Source organism: Labrus mixtus, chromosome 11 (genome assembly GCF_963584025.1).
Source record: "Labrus mixtus chromosome 11, fLabMix1.1, whole genome shotgun sequence".
Classification (NCBI taxonomy): Eukaryota; Metazoa; Chordata; class Actinopteri; order Labriformes; family Labridae; genus Labrus; species Labrus mixtus.
Window position 1 is genome coordinate 765,756 of NC_083622.1, and position 10,000 is coordinate 775,755.

The 10,000-nt window shown below is 42.0% G+C and overlaps 1 protein-coding gene across 2 annotated transcripts in view; it reads right to left on the reverse strand.

The window, feature by feature from the left end:
- Positions 1 to 8: 8 nt before the first annotated feature.
- The window catches only part of LOC132983246 (NACHT, LRR and PYD domains-containing protein 3-like), an 11,784-nt gene continuing 1,792 nt past the window's right edge, over positions 9 to 10,000 (reverse strand). Inside the window, exons 3-15 of one of the 2 annotated variants that reach the window (XM_061049490.1) lie at positions 9,158 to 9,214; positions 7,586 to 7,636; positions 7,419 to 7,491; positions 6,354 to 6,473; positions 6,135 to 6,233; positions 5,730 to 5,861; positions 5,097 to 5,311; positions 2,928 to 4,698; positions 2,647 to 2,820; positions 1,761 to 1,934; positions 1,502 to 1,675; positions 1,373 to 1,419; positions 9 to 793 (exon numbers count right to left, since the gene is read on the reverse strand). In XM_061049490.1, the coding sequence (XP_060905473.1) occupies positions 252 to 793; positions 1,373 to 1,419; positions 1,502 to 1,675; positions 1,761 to 1,934; positions 2,647 to 2,820; positions 2,928 to 4,698; positions 5,097 to 5,311; positions 5,730 to 5,861; positions 6,135 to 6,233; positions 6,354 to 6,454 (3,429 nt within the window). In that variant the 5' untranslated portion in view covers positions 6,455 to 6,473; positions 7,419 to 7,491; positions 7,586 to 7,636; positions 9,158 to 9,214 and the 3' untranslated portion in view covers positions 9 to 251. The remainder of the gene's footprint in view (positions 794 to 1,372; positions 1,420 to 1,501; positions 1,676 to 1,760; positions 1,935 to 2,646; positions 2,821 to 2,927; positions 4,699 to 5,096; positions 5,312 to 5,729; positions 5,862 to 6,134; positions 6,234 to 6,353; positions 6,474 to 7,418; positions 7,492 to 7,585; positions 7,637 to 9,157; positions 9,215 to 10,000) is intronic. The other variant, XM_061049491.1, reaches the window with a different exon arrangement.

Here is a 10,000-nt window from a genome sequence, read left to right on the forward strand (position 1 = left end):
GCCCATGTTCATTTTTTTGGGTTGGGCAGTTGGGCATGCCTGGACCACTCGTGAACAAGACCCCGAGATACTTGAACTCCTTCACCTGGGGCAAAGACTCACTCCCCACCGGAGAGAGCGATCCACTGTTTTCCAGCAGATTATAAACAATGACTTGAAAAAAACTTAACTTCTCAAAATGCAAAAAAAGATGGACTTGTCATTCTTTGCTTTCTTGTGTAAATTCCTCAATCAGTCTTTTCATTGGTTGGTTATTTCACCTGGCACAGCCTCACAGACGAGTCCGTTCCCCACACTCTAAAGATTGGGTAGAGAGACTCTGTGAATTCTGTGGAGAAGGTGTGCAGGTGTGTCAGCGACCTTCCAGAAGAAACTCTGTAGAAGGACAGCATGCCTGCCTTCCAGTCCAGATAAACAGCCAGTCCACGACAACCGGCCAAAGGGACACCAACGACGATACTCTCAAAGTTATGGTAAGCGCGGTAGCCTTTACTAGAGCAGTGCAGACTCCAGGACTTTCTGTTGTACCCCATCACACAGTCGTTGTCCTGCCCTTTGCGTTTCATGTTCTTGTAGGCCACTCCGATGCCAATCCATTTTCCTTCCCACTCCACCTCCCAGTAACAACGGTTCCTAAGGCCCTCCTTGCACAGGACTTGGGGCCAGTAGTCAAACCGGTCAGAGTGATCTGGATATGGCTGCTCCTTCCTGGCTTGGCTAACTTTACGGTCTTCATCAGAGACGACGAGACGTTTGTGAGCAGTTTTAAGATCGATTGTAAGCTCACATACATCTGGTAATAAGAAGAAATAAAGGAGTAAGAAATGTATAAAGGCAACCACAAAACACAGAGTACACTTGATTCTGATTGATGGTAGGTGCTTCAGGAAACCTCAAAACAAGATCAGGTCAACAGTAAAATCAACTTTAAAACAAGACATTGAGGTTTCAAGTGAATGTAACCATAGATACAATACTGACAATTCCATGCTAACGAATGTTGAGCCTCTAAGACTCCTTATATTGTCTTTAAGTGGACTTGGACTTGTATAGCGATCTTTACACTACATGTCACGTTCACCCATTCACTCACACATTCATACACTGATGGCACCACTGAGCCACAAACGCCACAGCTGTATTACCCCTACTGCTTGGTGGAACTTGTTTTCTAGGAAGTATCATACACTCATACTAATGGAAACAATGGTGTCAGGCCCATTAGCCTACCGCAAATCCCCCAGAGTCAACCCTATTGGTGTCTGCGTTGGCCATTACCACCGTAAGAATGTCAACTTTTTAGTTTGTCGTAGATCAACACAAAGGTCTGTTCTAAATATTCTCTGGCTTTCGCCCAAAAAACACAACTTACATTTTCTCAGTCCTGGTTTAAACCAGTGTTCTGCTCTGTGATCCACTCTGGGGAGAAGAAAACAGTGTAAGCCTGGGTTATGTTACAGTCATACCAAAAAGTGTAGAAAATATTAGGATTATTCTTCACCTGAGTTTGTTTAATTCACATCGTCCCTCCTCAAGAGCGTCACAAATGTGCCTCACTCCTGATTCTCCGAGGTGATTGTAGCTCAGGTCCAGCTCGCTCCAGTTGGATGGGTTGGACTTTACTGCTGAGGCCAAGAAACTGCATCCTTTCTCCGTGATGTTACAGAACGACAACCTGTGACACAAGGAACAAACTCACTCTTAAGTGGAACCCTTCATAACTATTGAAACACACTTTAACTGTTTTCTTCAAGGGGTACCTGAGGGTTTCAAGTTTACAGCCAACATTTCCCAGTCCTTTAGAGAGCAGCTTTACTCCTGAGTCTTCAATGTTGTTGTCACTCAGGTCCAGCTCTCTCAGATCTGAAGTGGGACGGCTCAGGACTAAAGCGAACTCTTGGCAGCATGACTTTGTCAGATCACATCGATTTAGCCTGAAGTGACAAAGAATGGGGAAGAACAAAGAGCATTTTGATTTTGGTTTATAGTTTAAGTTCAATTGCGTCGTTGAGCAGGAAATAGCAGAGAAACTGTAAACAATTACTACAAGCTACGCAGGAAGCCCCCCCCCCCCCCAAAAAAAAAACAGGCCACAGCTTCCTCGGCCATATTGTCATCAAACAAATCGATTTAGAGATTGCTTAAAGGCTAAATCTAACAGCTCAAGAATGGATAAAATTCTAAACTACAACATTTTCTTGCCTGAAGAAGCCAAAGGAACCACATCATCTGCAAAGAGCAGAGATGAAGTTCTGAGGCCCAAGTTCCAAACACATCTCCCCCATATAGAGACTGGATGGCTCGCAGTAACGGCCCAGATACCCCATTAGTTCTTCAGTACCCCCACATGACCCCCCAAGTGACACAATCACAGGTCCACAAAAAACATATAGACTGGATGAGCATACTCCCCCAAGAAGCCATGCAACTGTAAAGAACTGGTCCACTGTCCAACAGCCAAGATGAAATCAACATATTTCTTCCTGTATCTGAGGTCGAAAATGGTCTGCAGCCTCCTTTCAAACACCCTAGAATAAACTTCCTCAGGAGGCTGAGTGGTGTGATACCCTGGCAGGTCTGCCTGCACTATCGTAGACCTCCATGTGACACTAAAGAGGCATTTCAGCCAAGTCAGCAGTGACTCACCTCAGTGTCTTCAGTCTGCAGTTTGGGCTCTGGAGTCCTGTGCAGAGAAGCTTGATTCCTGAGTCTTGTAATCTGTTGTCACTTAAATTCAAATGATTAAGTTCATTTGAGCTTGAGCTTAGAATGGAGGACAGATCCTGGCAGCAGTCTGCAGTAAGATTACAATCATTCAACCTAACAAACAAAAAGACAAAGTTTAAACATCTATGATAAACTGGCTCAACATATCTGGTCATGGGTCTGGGAAAATGAATAAGAAAGAAAACATGCAAGTCACTTGCTTTGCTGATCTGCATGCTTTGATGGCTGGAAGGAGCTTCTGAAGACCCCCTTGTGTTCTGGAGTATTTCTTCAGGATGATCTCTTCTGGCTTCTCCGGTGAAGTCAGCAACAGAAAGACCAGAGCTGCCCACTGAACTGCAGACCACTTGTTTGTGTCCATGTCTCGGTCTGAATCCAGGTGGTTCTGGATCTCGTCCACCAGAGAGTGGTCGTTTAGCTCATTCAGACAGTGCAAGAGATTGATGTACCTCTCTGGTTCAGAGAGATTTATTTTCCCCTTGATGTACTTGATGGTTTTCTCATGACTTTTGGGATCGAAGGGTTTTACCTGAATCTTCAGGTCTTTGAGCAGAACATGATTGGACTCCAAGGAGAGTCCAAGGAGGAAACGCAGGAAGAGATCCAGGTGGCCTTTGTCACTCTCTAAGGCTTTATTCACTGCAGCTTTGTGCAATTCAGATATCAGTTTGATTTTGATCTGGTTTTTCTCCATAAGGTTTACACTGTTGACTGTGTACATGACATGGACGTACAGAGCAGCGAGAAACTCTTGGACAGACAGGTGCACAAAACAGAACACTTTAGTCTGCATACAGGACTCTTCCCGGAAGACTTGAGTGCACACTCCGGAGTAGACAGATGCTTCATCAACATCAATACCACAACCTCTAAGATCTTCCTCGTAGAAGATCAGGTTTCCTTTCTCCAGCTGGTCAAAGGCTAACTTTCCAAGTGACATTACCACCTTGTTATTCCCTTGAGGGTCCAGTTGTTGCTCTTTGTCGTACTTGACATAAATCTGTGCAGTTTGATGGGCCAGAAAGTGGATGTACATCTGAGTCAAGGTCTTTGGCATTTTTCCTCCTCCTACTTGTGCACAAATTTCCCCTAGGACAATAGAGGAAATCCAGCAAAACACTGGCACATGGCACATGATGTACAGACTTCTTGTTGACTTAATGTTTGCGATAACTCTTTTGGCCAAGTTTTCATCGTCAATTTTCTTCAGGAAGTAGTCCTCCTTCTGCTGTCTGTTGAAACCTCGTATCTCAGTCAAGCGGTCGACATACCGTCCAGGGATGCAGCTCGCTGCAGCAGGACGGGTAGTTATCCACAGATAAGCTTGTGGAAGCAGGTGACCTGCAATAAGGTTTGTCAGCAGCACCTGAACTGAAGCTGACTGTGATGCATTACAACAGTTCTCAGGTTCATTGAAATCCAGAGGGAGTCTGCACTCATCAAGACCATCCAGTACAATCAGAACTTTGCACTTAGTCAGGTCTGTGATTCCAGATTCTTTTAGGCCTGGAGAGAAGTCATACAGGAGCTCCATCAAACTTCTTGTTTCATTTTTCAACAAATTCAGCTCCCTAAAAGGAAGTGAAAACAGGAGTTGGATGTCTTGATTGGCCTTCTCTGTTGACCAGTCCAACATGAACTTCTGTGTCAACACAGTTTTGCCAATGCCTGCTATCCCCTTGGTGAGCACAGTTCTGATTGGTTTGGCCAGTTGGTTTGGTAAGGGCTTGAAGACGTTCTCACACCTGATCTTTATTTCAAAAGATTTCCGTTTGTTGAATGCTGCTTCAACTTGTCTGACTTCATGTTCACGGTTGACATCTGCACTGTCTCCTTCTATCAGATAGATCTCTGTATAAATCTTTTGAAGAGGCACCGGCCACTTATGCGTATTTTCCAGTAGGCACTCATTTTTCTTCTTCAGGTCAGGTTTAAGTATCTTTTGGTACATTGCAGTTACCCCATAATGACCTAACAACAGGAAATAAGAAAAATCAAAGACAGAAGAATTATCCCATCTGCTATTCATTCTTATTTTCTTGTAGTTGAAAATTGTTTCTATTCATGGGCATCACCAATTACACTGGTAGAGTTTAGTTATTCATTGACTAAACTATTAGGCTATGCTAAAAGTCTTTACAGCTGAATGAGCATTCATTAGCTAAGTCTGAACGTTGTCTCAGAAGTTTGTTTTGCTTATTGTGACATTTTACCACAACAAGCATTGATTAAAAATATGTTGAAATAGTTCAAATAGAAGTTTAAAGGTTTCTGAAATTAGTGAGGCACAATGTAAAAAAGTTATCGAACAGTTACAGACAGATCTCTAACCCAATCATGAAACAGGAAGCTAACACGCAGGCTCTTACTTTGCTCGAGTGTGTGGGCATATTCATCCTGCTTCATGGTCCTCAGAACATGCAGGGCAATCTTCATAGCAGCTTCCTTAGTTTCATCATCAATCTCATGCTGTTGATCATATTCGTCCTCTTGCTTCTCCTTAAACAATTCTTCATGTGTTCTCAGAGCTTGCTTTAAGAAGTCCATGGTCTGAGACTCAAAGACCTGTTTGAGCACACATTTTCTGAAAAGTGGAGCAGGTAAAAGATGGAGAGGATGGATTTTTCTCATCATTGGTGGGTTTGTAGACAGAATAGAGACACATATTAGTGTTAGAGAAAGTGAATTTTAGATAATATGTGACCTTTAAGAATGTATAAATCTTAAGATTATTATTGTTATAATGTTATTTATAGAGTCATGATATTTAACATTTGTCTATGGATTTAAAAACTGTATAATTTGCCATTATACTGTTCATTATATCTCTCTGTATGCTGATGATATTCAGATATCTTACTGAGGTGAGGTAAACTAGATTAAACCTCAGAGTGCTCAGATGATCGTGTCAGTTCTGGGAAATGTTCCAAATTTTAATACTAAAACGTTAAGTTAAGTTACATATCAATCCTTTAAGTATAGACTCATTTATATATACTTACTTTTTTATGAAGGGTTCATCGCTGAATTCTGGCGGATAATCTTTGGAGTGGTGACTCTTCTCAGAAACAAAACTGGCGGTAGAAGATGTCGGTTCTCCCGGAGGTTTCATCATCTTCCTGATTTTAGGAAATCTAAGAGAATAATGATCATGTAGAGATGTTCAAGCAGCACTGAAAGCATCCACGATCTGATTCATGAGGAATATTCATCCAAACAGGTTTTATAAACTGATATTTTACACTGATTATTTTATTGTTCATTGCGTTATTATCATAAAGTGTAGACTGGGAAAATCGTCTAGTGTGTAGCTGTTGCTTTAGAGACACTATTCTATTCTTCCAAAAGCTTTCATGAAAGGTGACTCAATATAACTTTGACTATTAATAAAGTTTTAGTTGACTTACTTTGGCTGGACGGGTTGATTGCTGAATTCTGGTGGATAATCTTTGGAGTGATCCGTCCTCCGAGACACAAAGCTGTATGTTGATAACTCCTCAGATGTCCTGACAATTATTATAAAGGATTTAAGTTTAATGTTTTCAGACATTAAGAATAATTCATCAACAGCCTCCTCGTTCTATATGACACACATCATCTTGAGAATTTAAGACGGATCATTGTACCTCTTTCTTTTTCTTGGTGGTTTGAATTCTGGAGGATAATCTTTGGAGTGTCGACTTGTCACAGAAACAGAACTGGGTGCTGAAGATCCACACCCATTCATCTTTATATCGTTGGTGATTCTAAAATGAATGTCAGTGACATTAATGCACAAAAAGGAAATATATCACACAGCCAGCAGGTGTCACTGTTAGCCAATCCGGTACGGTGAGCACTTCAAGCCTAAGAAATGTTCTAATCTGTTGATTACATCTCCTCCTCTTCTTCTTCAGTTTAAATAATTCTCAGAGCTCCTCAAAACATGTGTGTGAAGTTTTGTTAAATCCACTCTGAACCTGTATTTGATCATGTCTATAAACCCCTCTATTTCAGCCCTGCTCAGAACAGGCTGTTTCTGTGTCTGTACCTTTAAATATGTAAATGAGCTGTGTCTGACCACGCCCCCTCTCTGGAAGGGCTTGGGTGTCTTGGTGCTTTCTCGCTCCATGTCCAATTGTTTACGGTGAGAAGTCAGACTCAGAGGTTCAGAACAAACACCTAGCTGTGGGAGTGTCACCCACCTGGGGGAGGGGCTACTGCCCTTTGTGATGTCATGAAGGGAAAATCTCCAAACGGCCTGTTTGAGCACACATTTTCTGAAAAGTGGAGCAGGCAAAAGACGGAGAGGATGGACTTTTCTCATTGGGGGGTTTGAAGACGGACTAGAGACACATGTTAGAGTTAGAGGAACATGGAGAAGTGGATTTTGTATAATATGTGACCTTTAAAACCTGAAGACTCTCGATTCACCATCATAAATGAAAAACCGCAGCAGTTTGTAGAAACCAGAGCTAGCTGTTCTTGAACATTTCTGCATGTAAACGGCCTCAATGATTTATTTATTATCTATCTGTCAGCGATTTCCTTTAAATAGATTAATTTCTGTTTCGACATAAGTGAGAGCTTTATTAAAATTTCAACATCAGTCAGTATTCGTGAATTTAATCAAGAGTAATACAAACTACTGAAGCAACAAGCTGAGAATGATGTTCAGTAATATGAGAAGAAAGAGTGAACACTGGACTTACAGTAATGAGACAGAAACGGGAGAAGAGGACGAGGGTGATGCTCTACGTCTGCTGTAGGGGTAACAAGAATCTCCTGCAGAGTGTCGACAAACAGCAGAAAGTTATTGTTTGTTTTTCATCATTACTCCATCTTTTCTTTAATCTTCCTCTGAACCTGATGATCCTACCTGTTGTTCTTTCACCTTGTCCGGCTCGATGGGTTTGGCCTTTTCTTTTCTCTGTGCAAACACAAACATAAATACCTGAGACGAACACCTTTACCAACATCTGAATCTGCTCTCCAAAGAACCCCGTCCAAACAGTCAGAGACAATCATCCTGCTTGACTGGAAATCATACACCTGCTTTCAAAACCGCTGGTGTTGTAGTCAAGACCACACTAACCGAGACCAAGACATACCCGAGACCAGAGTGCTCTGAGCCCAAGACATTTAGGGATCGAGACCAAGACCAAGACATTTAGGGATCGAGACCAAGACCAAGACATTTAGGGATCGAGACATTTAGGGATCGAAACCAAGACCAAGACATTTAGGGATCGAGACCGAGACATTAGGGATCGAGACATTTAGGGATCGAGACCGAGACATTTAGGGATCGAGACCAAGACCAAGACATTTAGGGCATCGAGACCAAGACATTTAGGAATCGAGACATTTATGGATCGATACATTTAGGGATCGAAACCAAGACCAAGACATTTAGGGATCGAGACCAAGACCAAGACATTTAGGGATCGAGACCGAGACATTTAGGGATCGAGACATTTAGGGATCGAAACCAAGACCAAGACATTTAGGGATCGAGACCGAGACATTAGGGATCGAGACATTTAGGGATCGAGACCGAGACATTTAGGGATCGAGACCAAGACCAAGACATTTAGGGAACGAGACCAAGACATTTAGGAATCGAGACATTTAGGGATCGAGACATTTAGGGATCGAAACCAAGACCAAGACATTTAGGGATCGAGACCAAGACCAAGACATTTAGGGATCGAGACCGAGACATTTAGGGATCGAGACATTTAGGGATCGAGACCAAGACCAAGACATTTAGGGATTGAGACCAAGACCAAGACATTTAGGGATCGAGAACAAGACATTTAGGGATCGAGAACAAGACATTTAGGGATCGAGAAAAAGACATTTAGGGATCGAGACATTTAGAGAATCAAGGAGATCAAGACCAAGATCATAAATATCACAGAAAAAATCCTCATAATGTGTTTAGGGGGCGTGTCACTCACTTAGACCGTAACACAGAGAGGCTGCGGCTGTAACTGGGGAATAAAAATCAAACTACAAATGAATTTAGTGACATTTGAAAAGTTATTTGTTCTTTTAGAAAGAGGTGTTTTCCTTCTAGTCAGAGGAAAAATAACCGATCAGTGGTGGTTCTTGATTTCAAGTCCGGATTCCGCCCAGACCGAGACAAAATGCTTTCATGAGACCGAACTTAAGACCAAGACGGGGCTCTCTCCTGGACTACTCGTATAAAACAGAAAAGTAAAGAAGGCTTCATGTTTGCAGACTGGTAAGACTTGTAAAGTCTGTTATCAAGCTGTGGTCTGTTTCTCTCTCACTGTGTCTGAAAGCACACTGCACATATCTTCTATGAACCTTCAAATCTAAAATGAAAAAAACAACTTCATCTGTGAATCAGGAACAAACACAGGAAGCAGGAGAAACACTCGTGTCCTAAAAGTGGTCGAATAACAGCGAGTATGAAACTTACTTTAGTGAAGTCTGCAGAAAGACTTGTCATGCTGCGGCTGAGAAACCGTTTTCAGACCTGCAGAGAGAAGAGAAACAGATGTTCAGGAGTGTCACTTCCATATTAGACTTTTTTTTCGATCTGAAAAGAGAAGTGAGCTCATGAGCAGGATGTTTATCAGAGTGATGGACGAGGTCGGCCATGCAGAGAATGATGAAGACGCTCAGACTTCAGTTTGAGTGATGAGTCCTGATCGCTGCGTTAAAAGATGTTGACACTGTAAATGTGATCATGTTAGCACTCGAGTCCGAGCTGGCAGAGCTGAGGAGGACGAGGAGGTGATGAAGAGGTGTTTTTAAAAAAGAGGAGGGATCACAGAGTAGAGGCGTGAGGGACAGATTCTGTGTGAGCGTAAAAACAACATGTATGAAGAGGATTTGAGCCACATGGGAAAAATGTTTCTGAGCTCTGACTCAACTTGAGAATTTGAAGTGTTTTATTTAAACAGCTCTCATTTTCATTAGAGTAAGAATGTCAAGGTATCGATATCGTATCGAGTTTTATAACTCTGGCAAGGCTTAACAAAAAACAATGAACTTGTTTCTCACGGTTATCTAAACATGACAGATTTAGTGAGCGGACTTCCTCTGGGTTTGTTTTTACAGCCTCACTTTTAACCACTTCATTTTTTCTAAATGTGGCTCGTTGGTTTTTTCAGGTCGATGTCTCACACTGAAGTCGCTCTTCTGCACTTCTTGCAGCCAATGTTTGAGATGAATTCTAAAAATATAGAAAATGTATTTGCAAAGAGCGTGAGGGTCAGGGTGGTGGGTATTTTCATTTGGCAGAATAAGTCTTTGAACC